Source organism: Coturnix japonica, chromosome 1, assembly GCF_001577835.2.
Source record: "Coturnix japonica isolate 7356 chromosome 1, Coturnix japonica 2.1, whole genome shotgun sequence".
In the NCBI taxonomy this organism is placed as follows: Eukaryota; Metazoa; Chordata; class Aves; order Galliformes; family Phasianidae; genus Coturnix; species Coturnix japonica.
The window spans coordinates 82796560-82818438 of NC_029516.1; the positions used below are offsets into that span (position 1 = coordinate 82796560).

Consider the following 21879-nt stretch of genomic DNA (forward strand, 5'->3'; position numbering starts at 1 on the left):
TCTTTGTTGTTTGTTTTAATCCAAAAGCACGTCATTAAAAACCGGTTAAAAATACTACACAGAGTTGTTTCCATTGGCTAAAAGTACAAAACTCCTACTCGACCCTTTACCCTGAAACCCAACTATTTTAACACCCCGATTTGTTTTCTGTGCCCACAGTGGCACATAGCTGCATGCTGCTCCAGCAGCTTCAGCCCTACCACTGATGGTTACTTCCCCGCTATTGGAATGGGAGGGGCTGCTGAGGTCACTGAGTGCATGTGTGTTCTGTGTGTACTTCTTGATGGTGTTTTCTTCTCTGATCCCAAATGACTACAGAGAAAGCTGACATCAGAATAATACAGAGAAAAACAATGTGAGGAGTAGCTGGCTCTGTGCGACTGAAGGCATTCCCTCAACCAGACTGAGGGAGAATAGGAGCATAACAGCTGGGCCAAAGAAAAGGGAATGCTGGACTGAGCAGAAGTGCCATCAGCCTTTAAGTGAAAAGCCCTAGAAAGATTACAGAAGAGGATCAGAGCAGAGAACCTATGAACATCTAGAAAAAAAAAAAGAACTTCTCAGTCTACCTCTGTGTATGTTTTCTTCAGGTTCTTAAGGGTCCCAGGATATCTGGCCAGCAGACAGCTGAGACCTTGATAACACAGCCTCAGTTTTGCGTGGCCGTGCATGGATCCAGCTCATTGCCCCACAGTGGAGGCAGTCTTTATCTCAGCTGTTTGACTGTCCACTATTCAGGCCAAGCATTATGGCAATGCTATCATCACCAGCCATTCCCTTGTGAGGTAGGTAATTTACCTGTGCAAGGATATTTTGTCATTTTAATGGCCCATCAAAGTCTGGCCATCGACCTTAAAAGCTTGACCTAAACATCACAACCCTAAGCTCTAAGCTATCTAAAAAGGTTACCTCAAATCCCAGTACCTGCTTCTGTCAGCTTATACCTAATATCCCAAGTGCTATCACACAGCTGAGAAAACACTGACCACTGCCAAAAATGGACATGTATCTCCCAGCTGAGCGCAGCAAACACTACTTTGCCATGAACACAGAGGACTTGGCAAAAGGTCCAGTAAAATGAGCAGCAAGGCATCTCATTGACTGAATGGGATTTAGGAGCACTCTGAGACAGGCAGTAACAAAATCCCAAATGATTGTGGCTCTGGGCAGCCTGGCCTGGTCTGGTGGTTGGTGACCCTGCACATAGCAGAGGGGTTGAAACTGGATGATCACTGTGGTCCTTTTCAACCCAGGCCATTTCATGATTCTACAGCAACACTCTTCCAGGCAAGAGTATAACCAGCCCAGCAAACAACCATACTCCAACCTTCAACTGAATGTTCTCGTGGCAACAGTAGACCCATTTCCCAGTGCATGGGAATAATTTTCAAGTTAGCCTATTGGTGCTCTCTGCAGTCCTAGTGTAAAGAATAATAAGCCTGAGAGAACAAGAAAGAAGATACACCCATCTTCAGATTTCCAGAGAGATCAGTCTGAGCTGAAGAGAAAAGCAGAGAAGTCTCACAGTTCGGTTTTCAACCATTCAGAAGCAATCTCATTGTAGTTCTTCCTCCTTTTCACTTTGTAAGTCAAGGTTTGCGAATACTCTGACAACAGATGCTCCCAGTAGCAAGAGACGTCCTCCATCTGCAAGTGTTCAGTGATGAATTGGCGTCCCCTAGAGACACACAAGGCACAGTCAGAACCGATTACTAGTTCCTACACGAGTCTTTGGTTTTGTTTTGTATGCATATCAACTTTCACTCTTCTGTTGTTGGTTTTTGGTTGTTTTCTTTCCAGATATGCATTGCTCTGTACAATCTATCTTGATTTCACAATCTTCATTCACTCTTATGGCTCGGACACTTGCACTTCTTTTGTTATCCTCAAGATGGTATTTGTTATCTGGGATAATAAATATCAGCTTTTACATATCAGATGCAGCCTGAGCAGCAGTGCTACATGCTGCTTCAGAAAGCAGCCGCTGCCAGCCTGGGTATATAATGGTTTTAATGCAGACACAGCTCCCAGGGGCCAGCTCACTTCATACTGAGACAAAAGCTCCTAACATCTGATAGCTTGCAGTGGGGTTCCTGACACAGGTCACATCTGAACCGAAGACCTAAACACATAATGTCCAGCTTGTTAGAAGGTCTCTAAAAATCCTGCTGTTATTGCAGAAGGAAAACATGCTTTACCCTATTAATAGTAGGATGGCTTTGATAGGCAGCCCCTTCAAAAGCTGTGTAAGAAAACGCTTTGGAAGAAGAGTGCCTGACAGACACAAAGGACACACAACTTACCTCTCTGCAATTTCTTGCGCTATGTTGTCATTTTCCTTTGCAAACTGCAACAGCTCCCTAAAATGCAGACAAAAAAATGCTATGAAACAACAGGCTCAGTGGAGATATACAACTCAACTTAGCTAAACTATTGCAGGGGATGAGATTAAGGATTTAGAGCTAGGATTTCAGAGCACAGAGGAATCTTGTCATTCATATTTGTTTCGTATCAGTCCTGGACAGCGTGCTGAAATCCAGGAGCTAACACATTTCCAGCCCACTAATACGTTCTTCTTCCTCTTATCTGTGTTCCTGTGCTCACTTGCAGAGATATTTAAGTACCTAATGCCTGCTGATTTCAGTGAGGATGAGAGACCTATGTACCCCAGTGAAACCACATTCTGTGAGAAATGCAATCAAATGGTTCTGTGGGTATGATAATAAAGGAAAAAGAACATGACCTCCAAGAGCCTTTGTCTGATGCACGGGAACAGAGGCTCTTCCTAGTGTAAGCCACCATCTCAAACAAAGCGGTGCCTCCTTGTGCCACGCAGTGTCCCACTGAGCACAGCTGGGGTCACACACCTGACATCAGAGAGGTCTGATCTGACGGGGATGTAGTGGACCCAGGGCTTCAGCTGCTGATAGAAGAACTCCAACCACTCTTCTCCAACGTGAAAGACGAGTGAACCACACAGGAAGAGGTGTTTCAACCGGAAACTGGCGGCCACTCCCCGGAAATTAAACAGATACCTTTAAAGGGAGAAGGAAAGAGGTTACACCTGGCATTTTGTGAGGAAATACCTGAAGAAACTGGACTCTGAGTACTGGTAACATTTCCTCACTGGTCATAGCACAAGCAATCTGAAGTTGAAGATGCTCTGGGTGAGCTTCTGGTGCCGAATAAAACATAGGGGGGAGATCTAGGAGAAAGAAAGACCTGCCTATGGCAAACCAAAGGAGGCTTCACTGCCTAAAGGGCATGGAAGGTCTTCAACAACTGTATGGAAGACGTGGAAGGTCACACCTTGGATGTTATTTCTGTGGCTCTACACTGACAAAAGACTGTTTCCACAAGCAGCTTTTCCCCAATTTTGTTGCCTTGAAATGAGCTTTTTTGTTCATTGTTTTGCTTTTCCATATCTATTCAGCCTTTTTTTTGTTGTTGTTGTTTTAATCTTCTGGAATCCTGCTTTAATCTGAAGCTAATCGTTTCACATTAACTTGGGAATGCAACCCTAGGAGGTTAAACAGACTAGCACAAAACAGATGGACTTTGCAGATAACAAAGAATCAACAATCTTGTTTTCAGTATTTTCTGCCAAGTTAGTAAAATGGGCTTGACTGGGGGTGATTTCTCTTAGCAAAACGCATCTCAGAGGCATGTTTGTTTGTTTGTTTCCTTGCTTTTTCAAACCCACATTTCTCCAATTATATGGAAAGCTGTTTTTCCTGTGGGTAAAACCCCTCAGTACATGAAACTAATCTTTGAAGCCAAACACTTTGGGCTGGGGGAAGGGAGTTCTTCCTTCAACATAGCCGTTTTGGGTGAGATGGGGGTAGAGCTAAACTTGGTTCAACAGTAAGTGAAAATAATTAAATCTGAAATTAATTCTTTGTATTATCCAGGAGCTCAAGGCAGGAATGAGGAGCACGCTGTACTAGGAACTGAACAATGATATTAGAGACAGAAAAAGAATAGTGGTCTAGAAGTAAGAAAATAACTCTGTCCAGCTTTATCCGTGACTCCCACCATCTATGACTGTAGCAGAAATGCTAAATCATGTCTTGAAGCAGTGATTGAGCACCTGGTGGGAAGGCAGGGCCAACCCAAGGGAGCTCAGGTGCAAGCAGTGCGCCTGAGTGACCAGAAGGGGTGGAGCCAGAAGCCACCTCTTCCCATACCTCATTTAAGGGTTGGCGGGGGAGAGGTATATTGCTGGAGATCCCTCCCTATTAGAGGTTTTTTAAAGGTAAGCAGTTTTTGGTTTTTTATTTGTGTCTGTAGCTGCTGCATTTGGGCTTGTTCTCATTTGCTGCAGCTTAGAACTGTGTAACTCTGTTATTACTGCTGTACTTTCCATCACATTACAGTGATCTCAGCTAATTCACTGAGGGCTGCTCTCAGACAGACCCATGTAGCACCTACATGGAAGGAAATAGGTAAGAAGTTCTCATTGACCCTACTAGTCCCTGTCTCTCGCAGCCTACAGCTAGAAGCGTGTCTTCTGAGTTAGTGGTGTGATTACAGTCCCTCTTTTTGTATCTGTGTTTTTCCACTGACAAACTGAAGTCAGTAACATGTCACAGGACCACTCTAGGGGCTACTCACCCAGAAAAGACTCCATGGAGTCCATGTGCTGCTGCTGACAATGATTATTGATAATTATTTCCTATGTGGGGCAAGACAAAGCAGTGAGAGAGTGTCTTAGCTCATAATGTACAAAGGGCTTACAAGGCATTAGGAGTTTAGGGAAGTTTATGTGTAACAGAAGGGAGAAATCTGGGCAACAGTTTAGAGAAATATCAAATGAGACAAGTCAGTCACATTTGCACAAAAACACACGTTCAGCCAAATGGCTGAGTTCTTAAAAGAGCAGATTTTAGCTGGTGGAGTTGAAACTGAATGATTTCAAACCAGAAGAAAAATCAAAACATCAGACACAGTACATACAGACTTACTTTGTATGTGCTTTCATTTTTACACAGAAAGCCACGTAACTATTACACTAAAAACCCCTCCCTAAAATATTTGAAACATAAAATCCCCTGTAAATCAAAACCACATTCTCCCAGGCAACGTAGAAAGTATGAACCAGCCCTATATCTGCTCAAACACATCTCAGGTTCTCTCTTTTAATGTATACATCCAATAGCAACATTTGTCCCAGTATGCATATGACGATGCAATTCCTTAGTTCCTTATGTCTTTGAAGATAGTAAAGCTATTACTGTAGCACACACACACACAATAATGGAATATACAGGTTGGTACAGAAATAGAAAGTAAAGCATATAGTAAGCCCTACTGACTGTAAAAAACAAACAAAAAAAGAAAAAAAAATGTCCCTCTCCCCCTCGAAAAACAACAAAAAAACCAGGAAAATAAATGCATTTGTGAACTATGTGCTTATTAGCAGTCTAAGATCTTTCTTAAGAGCACTTTATTTCTCCTGATGTGACAGAGGAAAGCTGATACTGACAAAGGCCATGCTATGCTTCCCTAATTTTCAGCTGCTCTATGTCTGTTCACAAGCTTCCTTGTCTGCATGGAGCTGGTTGCTGGAATTAGATCTTAAAATAAAAAAAGACAATACAACACAAGCAATGAATGAAATAACCCATAGCCCTTGAACAACTTTACTCTTCAGAACTCTTACTTGTATTTGCAGTGATCAACCAGTGGAATTTCCTTTGCAGGAGGCTTCCCCAAGGTGTCCTTAAAGAGAATATAAAAAATTCTGTAAGGTTTATTTTTTTTACGGCGATTTCAAGTTCATTGTCCTTCTCAGTTACAAATAAAGCTGAAGTTACAAAACCCTCCATCTGCACTTCTGAGGAAGCTTTCCCTGGTGGGCTTTTAGAAGTACTATGAAGAACCGAGACCCTTTCAAACAGGAAAAAAATTACAGTAAATTACACATTGCCTGTAAACAAATGCCAAAGCAAACACATTAAATGATAAATTTTTAGTTGGCAACCACAGGGCTGAAAACAGCTTGGGACAATGGACAACGTGAAGCCAAGCATAATTGGATTAGCCAAGACAGTCTGGAGGGAGCTGGACTGTGCATGAAGTATGGAGCTAAAAAGTTATCAGCAACAGTTATCAGAATGTTATCAGCAGCAGGACAAAGAGATGGAGATGACAGAAAGAGGTTTAGAAAGACTGACAGCAATGCGCAGGCAGTTTGGGGTTAGAAGGGGAAGAAGTTGGCTAATTTTTCAGGAATGGAAGAGGACAGAATTGGCACTGATTCATTTTCTTATCTGTGCTGGCTTTCTTGGACTAAAAGCACAGATGGGAGAGGAGGAAAAAAAAAAAAACAAGGTTGTCCTGGCGGGCTCTGAGACTGTTTCCTTTCATTCACCAGAGAGCTGTGGCTATCAGTAGGTTTACAAGCCTCCCTCCTGCTACAGGATCACTCATAACTCCCCAGCAAGATGCACCTCAATCATCAAAGCCACCTTTGGCTACCCTTTCTGTTCCTCGTGCCCAGAAGACAGAAAACACCCACACACCTTCTCACTTTTCCAAGCCTGGTTTTTGGTGTACTCTGCATCAACAAGTTCCGGGTCTTCTCGGGACAGCAGAATGAGGGGATCTCTTTCGGAGCTCGTCCTGCACAAGAAATGCCACCAGTTATTGCCAAAATATCTCACCCCACACAGCTACCCAAGTACTGGACTCAAGACACATCCTCCTTTTCAGGTTGATTTCAGTATGTCCCCAGAAAGCATTAAGTGCCAGCCATACAGTACAGATGTGTCCAAGTGTATGTTAGTAGGAGAAAAGATTTTCCAAGGCCTAATTTCTTTATTTCACTTATAGTAAATAGTTAATATTTAATAGTGTTATTTAAGCAGTTCCCAGGACAAATTGGTAGAGACGTTGTTTCCTTCGGGCTTTATACTGATGAGTGCCAAATACTTTAACTACTTTCTAAGTAAGAGAGCAAGGAGATGCTAAACATGTTCAGCCCTGCCTCGTCTCACACCAGTTTAAATTCCTGCTGATAAACAAGGTCAGGACATCTGTCTTAGTTTCACTTAGGATGGAATTGTTCAGAGTGTCTGGTATGATGCTGCGTTCTAGGAGAGAAGTGATGCTGATAACACACTAATGTTTATAGTTGTTGCTAAGCATTGTTATACAAAGCTTGTGGCCATTCTGGTTTCTTAGCAAAGAACTGGGAGAGGATAGAACAAGGACAGCTGACCTAAAGTGGCCAACAGAATATTTCATACCATATGGCATCATGCAGAAGGGGAGTACTGAAGGGGGTGGAAGTTCATCTCGCTTCTTCCACTCACTGGGGGGCTAGCTGGTCATTTGTCGGAGTGTGGTCAGCAACTGCTTGTGCACCACTTGTTATATACATTTATATACATGTAATAGTTGCAACTATTATCCTTCTTTTTGCTCATTAAGAAAGGAAGCAGAAAACCCATGACAATTTGAGAGCTGAGAAGGGACTTCCATAAGTATTTATAGCTACAGGACGAGGGGAAATGGTTTTAAAGTGGAAGAGGGTAGATTTAGACTAGGTATTAGAAAGAAGTTCTTTGCTTTGAGGGTGGTGAAACACTGGAATGGGTTGCCCAGGGAGGTTGTGGATGCTTGCGTACTGGAAGCGTGATAAGCTCACCTGGATCCTCGGAAATATCCTTTAGAGATTTTTTTCTTCCACGGCCATTTTTCTGCAGATCTGAAATATTGTTTATACATGGCAATAAATGATTTGATAAACCCATGAAACAGTGCTCTCATCAGTTTTCACAGCATGATCTCATTTCATTATTCTTCGTTCTTGATGGAAATCGTTTTCTTCATAACAGCAGAAAAATTTCTGCTAGGTCCAATGAAACATTTTCCAGTGAATATGGTGGTCAAAGCCAAAGCAATAGCCTGCCTCTCCCTACGGAACCCTTGGTTGAACATTTGCATTGCACCTAGGCCAATATGTAGGCATCCTAATCCCTGACATGACCTGCACAGGTTAAGCTTTGTATCTGCTTGTAATCCAGTGGCGTAAGTGGGGTTCACTGAGAAAGCAATAATAAGTAAATACTTCATTGGATAGTATTAAATTATATCAGGTGTCAGCTATGGACTTGTCCCTTCCTCTTAAAATCTTCAGATTTTGAGGAGGGAAACATTCAGCCTCACATTCTGATACTAACTGATTGACATCGAGCATGCTTTTTTCTAGTTGTGTCTCATTCACTGTTACATGCTTCATTTGTCACTTTCCAGAGAAAATAGCCCCTTATTCTGCTAATAGTCAAAGATCTTGCCAGAAGAAAAGACTCCTAATCAGAAATATCTTCTGTCTTGCTGTCTTACTCTCGGCCAAGTAATTACTCTTGCTTTTAGGGAATGATTCCAGATTTCTTTACTGCATAATGCTCGTGTGAAAGCAGACCTAAAGAAGGTTTTCCTTTACCCTTCTAGGAGTTTATGCAAACATTCTAGATTATCCCTGCAGTAAAAAAGAATAATAATGAAAAAAAATACTGTAGGTGGGAAAAAATAAAATTATTTCCATGCGTCAAGGAAGATTTCTGCAGGCAAGAGATAACTCCTGCTTTATTGACAAACCTTGTCCCACTGCAAATGATAGCAATCAGGCACTGACAGCATGAAGAATGTGAATACTTCATCCTCTGCATTCCTTACAAAACTGCCGGAAACAGGGAAGTTAATTGTATTTTCTAGTTACATCATCCAAGGTTTCCATGGAGAATTTTTGTCCAGTATTTAGGCTGTATGCATGCAGTTAACAACAAGCAGCAGGACAGATCACCAGCCAACACACCTATGGCTCTAGACTTCAATGTTGCCCTAATCCTGCTCAGAGCTATGTGGCTTTTACTGTGTTTTTTGTGTTCCATTATGCCTCCCCCGAGTATATTCATTTCCAAAACGTACCTTCTGAGGTCTTCTCTCATGAGGTCCCAGCGCCCTAAACCTGTTGGGTAGATTGGCCAAACAGCTGGACCTCCTTCCCAAAATGTCCAGGCAGGATACATTATGTCACTGTATTCAGCTGTCTGAAGAAAAAAGGAAAGTAATATAAGAGTAAGAATAAAATTTACTCCAGTTTATTGACTGAGCTCACTGGCAGTAATGTCCCCTTGGGGAATTCTATATGCTTTCCCCGCTCTATAAGCACCCATGAGAACTTCATGGTCACCATGGCATAGCTGGGGTTCACATCAACACAACTCAACAGAGAAAGATGTGTAGATACAAATAAGTTTTACAGATCATAAGCTAAGAGGTATTATCTCCCCTGTGATATAAGCACTTGTAAAGTATTTGGCATTTAGGTTTCCAGCAATTCAATTCATTCCAGCCTTCCCACTGACCACTTGACAATTCACTACAACAAACATCCAGGTCACGTAAGAATTCCAGTTCCTCATTCCTATCTGAAGGCTGAAATTCTCATTTAAGCAGAAGGAAAACCAACACTAAATGATTCAGTGAAACCAGAATACAGGCTGCTTCTTTGCACTAACAATAAGCTTTCTAACCAAATTATCCACCTGTCATCTGGAGATACTAAAGAGCCTCCAAGTCCATGAAGGTAATTAGGAGGCTGGTGTACATGACATAAGAAAAGAAACTGAGGACTGGGTCTGTTCATGCACAGGAAAAGGAGGCTTGGGGGAATCTAAATGCTGCCTTTTGCAATCTAATAGTAGCATGCAGAGAAGAGAGAGGCAGACTCTTCAAAAGTGTCCTGAGATAGACTAACTGGAAACAGATTATTATTACAAATAAAGAAATTCCAGTTTAATACTGGGAAACATGTTTTTATGTTCTGACACAGAGCGTGTGCCCAGAGGGACCACTGACATCCTGTTCTTGAGAATGCTCAGAACTGGATGGGACACAACAACAAACCAAGCGCTTGAATATTAGTCCTTGCAATGCTGCACTGAAATTCTAGAGATAGTTTTAGGATGCCTGGGGATTAGGCAAAGGTTACAAATCATATTAGAGTTCAGGCGAATACCTGGGTTTAGAGTAATTTAGCAGAAACAGAACAGGGCCTGAGCAAGCAAGAACAAATTATTTATTGCTTCTTTTTGCATCTTATGGTCTGCTGAGCTTCAGCCAAGTACAGGGTCATGATCAGGACTGTAGAATTTGGGCATACTAGGCATATACTAAAGCACAGCAGGATTTCATGAAGCTAGAGTTGTAAGGGTATTTCATTGGCAATGATAAGACACTATCCTACAATTAGATTTAACAATGGAAAAGCAAGAAAATGTGCAAGGGGGCTTTCCAGTGTGAGAACAGGGAACCAGAAAGCAAATGTGTGTGTGTGTCTGGCTCCATGTGTGTGCACATTTGGAAATGGAAAGAAGAATCCACAGGAAAGGGGTTCACAGTAGACAGCGTTTGTAAGGGAAACTGTTGATCACAGTCTGAACCTCTGATTAACCATCTGAGGCAAGTGACGACTCAGCTGTGGGAGCACAGGTGAAGGTAATTCAGCTGTGCTCCCGGATGGGGTGGAGCTTGACTCCACCTCTCCTAGATCCCATTTAAGGGCTGACCACCACTAAGGTAGCATCTCTTTCTGGAGTTCTTGTGGTGAGCCTCAACATTGGTGAGCATCCATCTCAACTGAAAACCTCAGCACTGGTGAGTCTTTTTCTTAGATACCCTCTGGCTATTTACTCTTTAATTACATCTATAGACTTGTATTATTCCAACTAGACAATGTTAATACGGGGAAAAAAAAAAAGAAACACTTATCTGTGGTACGAAACAGAGAACTGAAATATTCATATTGACTGAGCTGGCTGATGATGAAAAATCCTTAACAGTGCTGACAAGCTATGGCTGCAATTTTAACAGAGGCATTGTAGCACATCACAGTGATATTGGCACATATCCCATCCAGCTGTGCATCATTCCACTGTGGTAGAGGTACTCTTTTTGACTTGGAAGAGGAGCTAATGAGGAGAAAAGCTGTTCTATTAAATGAATCTGCAAGTCTGTCTACTAGAAAAATTGAAGTAGAAAGAAGAAAAAAGAACAGTTTTGACACACAGGAAAGCTGTGGGGAACCATCCTCAAACATATGTCAGCAAGAGAAAGGAGGACATGCACGTTTCAGAAATGCTTTTAAAAGTGTGCATACCTTACTGAAAGAGAAGACTGGGATAATGGGTTTCATCCACTTGGGGACCTGGGGGTAGTCTCTCACGTTTATCACCATTTCCATATCAGGGAGGCGGTTGATGATCCCATGAATGAAATGCTCAACTCCACTGCATCTGTGGAGAAATGACACATCTCATAAAGAGCCATAAGGATAAGGAAGAATCCTGGAGTATGTTGCAGATATCTCTATGCATAGGAGCAGAAGAAACAGAAAGCCGTAGCACAGGCTGCAACTGCCCATAGCAGCCTTTAAGTCTCACTGCAGACACCAGTGAAGCAACACATTCTGTTAAACCTGACTTGATCTGCATATTTCTCTGGGATCCCACAATCAACTAGCCTTCTTATACAGAAGTGCAACAGTGATTCTTATTTCTTGCCTATGTTTAATCCTCATATATAATTTCCTAGGCTCCTGTCCTGATAAGGAATCCAGACCTTAAAATGACATACCATTGTGCTCAATGACTTCCAATTCATCAGGGTTAGAAGTACTGGAAGTATTCCTATGTGCCAGGTATGGAAGCAGGATCTTCTGTGTGGCTCTTACCTTGCAGGGAACATGCAGTCATGTTCACGGTACAGCTTGTTCTTAATGATTTGGTAGTGTGTTCCAAGCTTCCGGCTTACCACATCTGATATTGTCTCCTTGGAAATGCCACTTCGAAAAGGAGCCAGGTCCTGTTTCCAGACACTGAAACAAAACAATTAGCCATCATTAGGTACATTGGGGGATGCTGCACATTAAAGTACTGCAGCATACAGAAAAGGTTTCTAGTTACAACAAACTTTATGTGGCTTCCAGCTCTGCTACACATGGCATAACAGAGGATTCAACTTAAGTCAACTGAAACAGCCACTACTCTGAGACTCCAAAGTCCCAGCTTTGCTCTGTGATGATCTATGTGCTGTTTGCCTGAACAGAAAACCCAGCACCGGACTCTCAAACTAAATCAATGTGGTTCACTGCAGTTATTCTTCCAAAAAACAAATAGGCATTAAACACCCTGACAGGTTATGGATAAAAGCTTTCAGTTCACTTAAACTTTGAGTTCTGAAGCTTGTGTTCTGGATTTCCAATAATGGTGGGCTACACCAAGACCAAATTCCTCACTAAATGTCAATTTTAAAATTTATAAAAAAAGTAAGTAACAGTCTAGTCACAAGGATTACTGGGTAATGCTGCATACAGTAAAAGCTAGTCCAGGAGAACAAGCCTATATAGACTGTATTCTGTGATATCTGCATGTCATTGGTGAGCTCCTAGAATATAGTAGAAATAGAAAATAGAAAACATAAACCTAACCGATATGTTAAAATACAGACAGAGAATGCAGTTTATATATAGTCTAAAGACCCCCAGATCCAACTGCTTGGAGCAGTTAACAATTGTTCTCAGACGGTAACAGCCATGGAGAGTTCCCCTCTACTTTTTAGTAGACATTGCATCAATGGCCTGGTTTAATGCACAGACCCATCTGAAGGGGATGAACCAAATGTGTGAGTGATAAAACACTGGCACAGACTGCCCAGAGAAGTAGTGGGGTCTCTGGTCTGACTGGACACCATCCTGTCCATTTGCTTTAGGTGGCCCTGCTTGAACAGGGAGGTTGGATTTCTTGATCTCAAAAGGTCCCCTCCGAGGTCAATGATTCTGTTATTCTGTATCAGACAGAAAAATGTAAACTACATCAAGAATTGCTACAGTACAGATAGGTTGACAAAGTATATAAGCAGGGATGCAAATGTAACAAGCTGGAGAACGGGAAGAAAGAGTTTTATAGCGCATCCACGTTGCTGTTTGCTACCTTTCTATTGTCAATAACAGGCTAGAATTTTCAGTTCTTGGCCACCCAGAGAAAATCTGACACAAGTAAAATCCATTATCTAAGGAAAGGGACTGGCTTTCACTATTCTGCTGCACATTTGCATCTCTCCAGATCAGCTATCAAAATGAGCTGAGTTTCTTAGTGTCATACAGTGTAGGTACTGTATTATCTTTCTGGACTCTTTAGTAATGTCTGTCACTATGGTATACAAGTGTTCCACAAGTTAGCAAGTACCACATAGCATCATGCCAAATAAATCCATGTTCTGTAATTATCCTTCTTAATCCTCTTTTAAATATTTACATATATTTATTTCCCTCAGTTTTAAAAGTCCATCAGATAAACCTGTTAGCAACAAATATTGTACAGAGGGTGAATGCAGAGTGGATTTCTAATACAGAAATATCACCAGCTGTGTATGGAATTATTGTGTGATTACGTATGAGATGCTGACTCAGTTTATGTTGTTCAGTCACAGAGGACAACAAGCACGGTGGTCAATCTGCAGGTGGACACAACTCATGCTGGAACTATGAAAGTTTCACACAATGCCATTAATAAACTCCTTGTAAGCACTGCAACCTATGTTGGCTGCAGATGTGCTACATTAGAGCACACATATTCTACAGCTAACTCCCATCTATCAGTGCTGTGATCATGACCATAGCCCTGTTCAGTAAAAAGGAAACTAATCTCTTACCTTTGGTAGCAGCTACAATTCTCCTTTACGCATGGCTTATAGACTTCTACAGCTCTGTTAATTTGATCTGTTATTGCTTTCCATTTGGCATCTAAAATACACAGAAAGGAAAAGTGAAAGGCATTAATTCATTAAACAACCAGAGCAATCAGCAGAAGCTGAGCAGCACTTCTCCAGCTGGCAGCAGGGCAATAGCGACGCACCACGATCCTGGGACACACTTCAGCCCACACAGCTGAACTAGAGCACGGCTGACACTGACCATTCCCCTGCTGACAGAACCCTGACCCTTCAACCCATAACTGCTCCACTGACGCTGCCTACTGAGCAGTGACATCGGTTCCTTTAGCACAGCCTTGCTGCCTGCAGGCTGTTAAACCAAACCGGGCTCCCTGAGCGCACATTAGAGAACCACAACTGTTGCACTGCACTAGTTGCATCCCGCTATGTAACTACAAGGAACTGCATGGACTTTATCTCTGAAATGACTCTATTGCTACAGTTAAGTGATGAAAGCACCGCCGGGACACCCAGGTGAGGACTGAGGGGAGGGCTGGGCCTGGCAGCCCCTCCTTCCTACATGTGCTGGGCCGCCCTATAAAAGGCAACTAGGGAGAGCCGCTCTCTTCCCCGTGGTGTTCCCCACGGCCCGTCTCTTTCACTCACCTTCTGACCCACCATCCGCCGCTCCCGAAGGCCACACAGCAACGGCGGCCAGCAGCCCCCACAGCGCCGCCCGCTCCATGCTGCTGCCTGCGCGCCTGGCCGCCGGGGGGCGGTGACTCCCTGAGCAAAGATGGCGGCCCCGCAAAGATGGCGGCGGGAGGGGAGGGGTGCGTGCTGCTGAGCGGATGGATGGGAGCTGTAGTTCCCGCCGCTGCACCTCTAGAAAGGTTGGGTGTAAGCAAACGCTGTCCTGTATGAATTTGATTCCTGTATGAATTTGATCTTCTTAAGGTAGAGTGTGGAACAGCCCGCCTGCTCTTCATGGGATCTGTGTATATATGTGGTCTTAAGCTGTCTTTCCTAGTCCAGATCTGCTTTTGCTGCTCTTGGATCCCAGGGAGAGGTGCTGTGGCCTCACTGCCGTGGGGAGGAGCCGTTACATTGAGAGTCATGGACCTACTGGAGCGAATCCAGGGCAGAGCCACAAAGAGGGTCCCAGGGATGGAGCCCCTCCCCTATGAGGGCAGGCTGAGACCTGGGGCTGTTCAGCCTCAAGAAGAGAAGGCTGCGGGGAGACCTGAGAGCAGCCTTTCAACGTCTAAAGGTAGACTGTAAGAAGGAAGGGGACAGGCTATTTAATAGGGCTTTTGCTGTTAGGACAAGGGGAAATGGTTTCAAACAAAAAGATTTAGACTGGATACCAGGAAGATGTTTATTACAGTAACAACAGTGAGGCACTGTAACAGGTTGCCCAGAGAGGTGGTGGGTGCCCCATCTCTGGAGACACCCAAAGTCAGGCTGGACAGGGCTCAGAGCACCTGATGGAGCTGCGGTGCCCCTGTTCATTGCAGGGGAAGTTGGACTGTGTGGCCTTTAAGGTTTGTTCCATCTCAAGCAATTGTATACTTACATTTAAATTAAACTGGTATCTATAGCATAAAGGCTGAGTGATTAGCCACAGGAGCCAACACCTAAACTTACAAAGGCCTCATCTGCATGAGACTGTAAGGGCTGTAGGTACCTGTAGGTTATACTAAAGAAATAGTTACTTAACAGCAGGCCAATGGTGAAAAGCACATGCTGAGGAAGAGTGTGAGGGTTTCCTAAGGGTTGAAAATTGTGGAGGATAGTAGTTCTTCTGAATGTAATCGAGCTGATAAACTTGGGTGCTATGCGTAGGCTGAATCTGTGGAAGGCCAGAAGTAGATGCTAATATCAGGAGTAGATTTTGTGACTGGAGGGCAGGGGTTCCCACGTACAAAGACTAGAGGTGTATATGTGCAACCCTTGAAATAAATTACCTTGAAGGGCTTTTTGAACACCGACTTTGAAGCTGCTAGGGTCAGCACAGCCTTCTGAATGTACAGCTGGAGTTGTCCTCTGACTGAACTACAGAGGAGTGAGTGAATTACGCGGTTTCTGTTACTGGTAGTAACAGCTTCATAGAATGAAAAGAATGAGTAGCTGTGCCTCATCCCAAACTCATGTTGTCCAGGCAAAGAATTTTTGAGCAAATCAGGGAAGTAATTACTTCTTTCCAGATTATGCCAGAAACTTTCTGTCTTTTTGTGCAGAATCTCCTTCCATTTTCTTCCACTGACCCTTCTAGAGCTGTGGTTATCAAACATCCATACTAGAGGCTAGTCTGAAGATTCCCCAAAAAGTGTGAACAGAAGATAGCTTAAAGAAAACCTGTCGTATTTTCTTCCTTCTGTCCTAGCTTGCTGAATAGAGTCATTAGCATTGTTGTTCCAACACTGTTTCTGGCTGTTTCTCACAGCTCCCCACTAGTCTGTTCCACAGCTGGTAGAACTGTTGTAGTTTGCTCTGTAGCAAAGGTTATTTCGGGTGCTTTCTCTGAGGCAAAGAGTAGGAGTGGTAGTCAACATAAATGTTTAATAGGCCCTGAGAGCTAAGACTTCAAGATGAAGCTCCTTTTGAAGCTACATTTACGGTCTCTGCTCTCCCAGGCTTTGTGTAATGAAAGCACCTCAGGCCAATATGGTGTGGTTTTGGCATGTGCTGTAGTTTCCCCCAAGCACCTTGGATGGTTGTAGACCTTAGAACCCCTCGACTCTCACTTCAAACACACCCTTTGCCTCACCTTCTCTACCTTCTTAATTTCCTACAAGTCCAGAGCTCTGAGAAGGAGCATCTGGCTCTGATCTTTGATACCTTCCCTCAATCACATTCCCTCCCTCAGTTTTTCTCTGCCAAATCAAGTGCAAACACCCACAAATTTACTTTCATCATGTTCCATGTGCCTGGAGTGGAAAACCACTTGGCTGTAATTCTGGTGTCCTTGCTTTACATATTCAGCATAGGTTAAAAGAAGGCTGCTTGGGAAAGGAATAGTTCTCTAAGCTGGTTATAAGGTTGATCTAAAGAAAATGTTTTCTAGATCTTGAATTTCTCTCAGAGCTATAATCTGGCTCTTCTTGCTACTTTTTGCTTGTGTAAGGGTTCTGGTAGGGGACTTTCTCCCTTAGTTCATCCTTTTATGCTAAATGAAAGTACTGGGTTTTGTGAATTCATTGAGTAATGGACTGGAAGGGAGGAAGGAAGCCACCTCTACAGGTGGCTGAGGTTCAACACTTGTGGTTGATGTTGATGCTTGCGGGGCTGGGCCCAAGCTTTCCCTTAGTAAGGGACATGGCTTTTAGGAAGCTACTCATGAAGCTTATTTTTGCTCTGGCTCTAAGCTGTGTCCTCTAACACTACACCTCGTGGAGATGTTGGACTCTCATTGGTATGGTTCAGGAAATTTGGTTGCATCTGCAGTACCTGGCTTGGGGATGTTTGCTATTGAATATTCTGTTGCTTTATGCAAAGGAGGCTAATTACAGCAGTTGGAGCACAGCGTGAGAAGCATGCCAGAGTGAGAGCCAGTAAAGGCTGGAGTCTTCAACCTAAGACTGAAAAATGCTCTTGCAGTTCTATAGGGCACTTGGAACTACTGAATTGGGTTGGGCAAAACAAGTGCAGGAGAACCCAGAGTTCAGTCCTGATGACACACAGAATCTGCCAGAAAAGGGAATCATTAACTCAGCCCTCAGCTAGCCAAGGGATTAAGTCATCCTTGCGTGAACAGCCAACAAGAAGATGTACAGACCCATAATGGTAAATCTGGTAGATTCAGCAGGTGCTGGATCTCTTGCTTCATCGAGGGGATGCATTCAATATTGCACCATTTGCCTTTGCCGTTGCATCGTATGGCACCGGTATGAACTAAAATTGATGTATTCTTGTGGAAAAGGCTTTGGCACTAGGCCATGGCTGCGAAGGCTTTTTAAGACCTGTTTGAGAGGCCACGTTAACTAAAGCTGATCGTAAATCACTTTTTGCCATTGCCAGTGGGGATCTGGAAAACACCTTGCTGCAAACAGAATGCCTCTTTCTTTAGCCGGAGTTGTATAACTTGCAAATTGAATGCGAACCTCAGAGAGATTTAGTATTTGCAGGCACGCTCTCTAGAGCCTTTGACAAAAATGCTGTGGAACAAAGTCCCAAGCTAGATTATGTACATGTCAATTGAGGAAAACAAAACAAAATCTCAGCCCTGTTAGTTCTCAAATGAAATGCAGACTTTTTTTTTTCCTAGCAGTTTGCTAAGGACGAGAAACTGCAGGATGTAATTAAGGTTCCAGTAAAAAATGATTTGCACAGCTTATTCAGTCTCTGTTTCAGTTTAAAACGATTTAGATACCACTTCTTTGAGGCATGAAGAAAACCGATCCCATTGCAGGAGAATAATTTAAAGATACAGAAAGCTCTTTAGAGCTTGAAGGTGATGTAAGCCATCTCCAACTCCCTCCAGTCAGAAATGCAGGTGATGTTAAAGGGAGGAACGTATGCTAGTGGAAAGCACTCACCCTCCAGGAGGAAGTTAACTTTGGCTTGCATCAGCTTGATGTGAGAGCCCTCTGCGGCCATTTTCGTATCACTGGGTATTATAAGGAGCAATGCTGTAGTATCTTCTTGCAATGGGCTTTATAGATATGTGTGTGTGTATCTCGATGAACAACAGTTTAGTAGGTAAGAGCAGTTTAGAACAAGCTTAAGTTTATTGCGGCTGGTTCCCATTGCCTACACCTGCCTCTCTAGTGAGAAGTAATGTCAAAATACCACCAGAAAGGGGGCAGTGTCCATCTACTGCGTGTCTGGCACTGCTCAGTTGCAGTCGGCTGTCACACCTGTGTTAGCAGAGACTGATATCATCTGTGTGGGTTTGGTGAGATAAGCAAACAAGGTTGAACAGAAACGTAATGTGGTTTTGCAGCCAGGGACCGGTAATGTTTCACAAATGGTATATGTGCATAGTAACAGCAAGAAACAACGGAAAGGCATGCGCTGGGGAGGCTTCCATATCACTCTAGGTAGTTGTTGCAGGCGCTGCTGTAGAGAAAATAGATTCATGTTTTCCAGATTCCAGAGGGCGGTGGGAGGGTGTAAATTGCAAATACGTGGTGATAGTTGTAGGTGGTAGCTGTATCAGAGTGGCTGACAGTAGTGGGTTTTCTGTTAACTAACCACACTGTAAGTTGTCCAAAGGACACAGCCAACACCACAGGACACCTGAGACAAAGCTGTTGATTACAACTGTTGATTAAGGAGTACGCTGCTTGCATGTGCTTGACTCTGCCCATTAGCTGAGCACAGCTGAATGTGGCTCCCCAAGGAGGCTTGGGGAACCTTTGCCTTTTGGAAGTTCTCCCAGGGGATGCCGTGGTGCAGGGGTTTGTGCTGAACAGCCCCGATGAGCTAGAAATCAGATCACAATTCATAGAAAGCTCCTTAGGGTTCTTGGTTTGGAGTGACTCCTTAACAGCATGGAATATGGAACTTCTTGCTAGTTCAACTGACAACAGATGGCAGGTTCTTGCTCAAGGTGCTGCGTTCAGAGGTCTGAGCACTGGTCAGTCCCAGCACCATTGCTTTGGCTGCTTTGTTTCCTGAAAATTACTGTCACTGAAGAACTCTTAGATGTTTAACTCCACACACGTTAAGTCATTCAAGTTGTTAAATCATTGAAGCGTTGAACTGTAACCGAGTAGCTCTGTTCCAACCATTTATGTATTTATTTATTTACTTTAAGAGCTGCAATATAGAAGTAGTGCTTTTCTGTATCTTAACATTGAGTGTAATAGGATTTCCTTCTGTTAATAAACCGAAGCATTAAGTTTCTGATTTAGGGATGGGATAAAATGAGCGGTGCTGTGATTTCTAATCATGGCAGAACTCTTCTAATGTACATGCATTTGGTGTTTGTCTCATAAGAATGGTTTGTTAACAATGCCCATTGCAGTTAATTTGTAACTACGTAATGTAAACACTGATTTTCAAAGTTTTTTTTTTTAATAGATCCCCATGCTACTTAATTATCACTAACCGATCCTTGTTTTCTAACAGCAGTTTGTTTAGTTTCCTCAAGCTTTGCAGGAGATGAGTCTTAAATGGCAGTAGATATACAACCTTTTATTTCCTATCTAACAGGATAAGAAGGTGTCTGTAGTATTACTGGATCATTTCTTTGCAGGAGTAGGATCTTCCAGGCTCACTGATACTCTTATTAGTTGAATGGCTATAATGTTATTTCTGGTTCATCCAAAACTTGTATTGAAGTCAAGGAGAAGCACACTGAAGCCTCTTCCACTGAAGCTATGTGAAGTCTTCCACTGCAGCTATGTGTGCTATGTGTCCCATTATGCAATTTAAATGGCTGGTGTTCAAGCTGTAAAATCAGAGCATGACATCTTACTCTGATGTTCTTACAGAACAGATGGCTAGAGAGCAGCTCAGGGACTTGGCCACCTTGGATGAGCTATTGCTAACAGGAATGGGGATGGTTGTAGAAAAAGTTGATCAGACTGTTATCTGTGGAAAAGTAAAAGATGAGATGTGTCCAGGGGAGATTAGAAAAGGATCATCTTAGAAGGTCATCAGGCACCAGAGATTCCAGGAGCTTTCAAGATCTGCCTTGAAAGGGATACACAGTCTGTCAGCAACGATGAGGCAAGGCTCTGGTGCCCACTGGTCTAAAACACGCAATGAAACTTCTTATTCAATACAGTATTGGTGAAAACTCAGGACTGAAGGATCCTCTAAGTTGCCTTCTAGTTCATCCCCCTATCCATAAGCATTGTTAGCAGTACTTGCTGTTCTTGACCAATATTTGCCCTGCTCTTAAAGAAAGAGTAAATGAGCCTTTTAGAGGCTGCTCAGGCTATAGGAAGCTGCCTCATTTTTGGGCTTGCTTCCATGGTAAGCTCAAATCCCATAATCCAGTGCTGGCACTGTAGCTCCTGTGTAGACAGTCCTACCCCATCTATGTTTGAGTAGCTGATTTTTCATAACTGTAGTATTTTGCATGTCTTTTTTTGAACACTTATTTTTTCCCCCAGACCTTCACAGATAATCAAAGCTATTTTGAATACTAATTCTGTTTTCCAGGATATTTGCAGCCCCTCCCAGCAAGGTGCCATCTAAAAATTGAATAAGCTCAGCCTCTATTCCTTCATTGTTTTCCTTAATGAAATACTGAATAATACAAGTCCAGAGAGTGTTCTCTACAAAAATCTAGCTTGATGCATCTCTCTAGCTTCACAGAATCACAGAACCGTAGGGGTTGGAAGGGACCTCTAGATATCATCGAGTCCAACCCCCCTGCCAAAGCAGGCTACCTACACCACGTCACACAGGTAGGCGTCCAGGCGGGTCTTAAATATCTCCAGAGAAGGAGACTCCACCACCTCCCTGGGCAGCCTGTTCCAGTGCTCCGTCACCCTCACTGTAAAGAAGTTCTTGTGCACATTCATGCGGAACTTCCTATGCTGTACTTTCATCCCATTACCCCTAGTCCTGTCCCCACGCACTACTGAAAAGAGACCAGCCTCGCCACTATGGCCCCCACACTTCAAGTATTTATAAACCTGGATCAAATCCCCTTGACAGAGGGCTAGCATTAACTACATTGGGGCTGAAATTTTCCCCTTACTGACTTAATCAAGGACAGTTTGCTTTCAGAAAGGAAAACATTCCAGCTTTGGAGCCTTTATGACAAGTATCCAAAGACTGGGGAATTTGGGGATGTTCCTAAGAGCGGAGTCTACTCAGATTGCATTATATCCATGTTCTAGCTGTAAAATCCTTCTCCATTTAGAGGGAGACAGTCTGCTCAAGAAGATTCTTTATGGTGCCTTGCCAAACCAGGTCAAGATCCTTTAAAGCTGGAATGTTACAAAAATAGTCTCAGTAGACTGTTGAAAAGCCCTTGTCAATTTCTGTCTTCTGGAACAGAGATGAGCACTATAGGAAGCTGGCAGTTCCTTGAAGTTTTTGTTTGTTTGGGGGGAAAAAGAGTTTCTCATGATTTATTACTTTTTCCTCTTGAGTCATAGTGGTCTCACACTGATGGTAGCTACGACCTTCAAATGACCGAGTACTTGAAAATTTCAAGTGATGGTGCCATCATACAATCAAGATTTAAGCCAGCGT

The 21879-nt window shown here is 43.1% G+C and overlaps 1 protein-coding gene and 1 long non-coding RNA gene across 3 annotated transcripts in view; one reads left to right on the forward strand and one right to left on the reverse strand.

The window, feature by feature from the left end:
* On the reverse strand, positions 1 to 14591 carry POGLUT1 (protein O-glucosyltransferase 1). The gene is made up of 11 exons (XM_015879646.2): positions 14386 to 14591; positions 13720 to 13810; positions 11741 to 11884; positions 11168 to 11303; positions 8935 to 9056; positions 7652 to 7711; positions 6525 to 6624; positions 5663 to 5721; positions 2868 to 3035; positions 2304 to 2360; positions 1 to 1678 (listed from the first exon to the last, which is right to left on the reverse strand). The coding sequence occupies exons 1-11, from the start codon at positions 14462 to 14464 to the stop codon at positions 1522 to 1524; spliced, it is 1173 nt and encodes a 390-aa protein (XP_015735132.1). The 5' UTR covers positions 14465 to 14591; the 3' UTR covers positions 1 to 1521.
* Positions 13807 to 21879, forward strand: part of LOC107322055 — a 27827-nt gene continuing 19754 nt past the window's right edge. Inside the window, exon 1 of one of the 2 annotated variants that reach the window (XR_004309270.1) lies at positions 13807 to 14253. This is a non-coding gene — a long non-coding RNA (uncharacterized LOC107322055). Of the gene's footprint in view, positions 14254 to 14510; positions 14613 to 21879 lie in introns of those variants that run through there. The other variant, XR_004309268.1, reaches the window with a different exon arrangement.

What these genes read in the sequence shown, in the direction of transcription:
- POGLUT1 (XM_015879646.2), bottom strand. Translation starts at nt 14,464, where the DNA reads ATGGAGCGGGCGGCGCTGTGGGGGCTGCTGGCCGCCGTTGCTGTGTGG. An exon ending in GGCGGATGGTGGGTCAGAAG is followed by an intron (nt 13,811 to 14,385) that starts GTGAGTGAAAGA and finishes TGTGTATTTTAG; the next exon opens with ATGCCAAATGGAAAGCAATA. An exon ending in AGGCTTGGAAAAGTGAGAAG is followed by an intron (nt 5,722 to 6,524) that starts GTGTGTGGGTGT and finishes ATTCTCTTTAAG; the next exon opens with GACACCTTGGGGAAGCCTCC.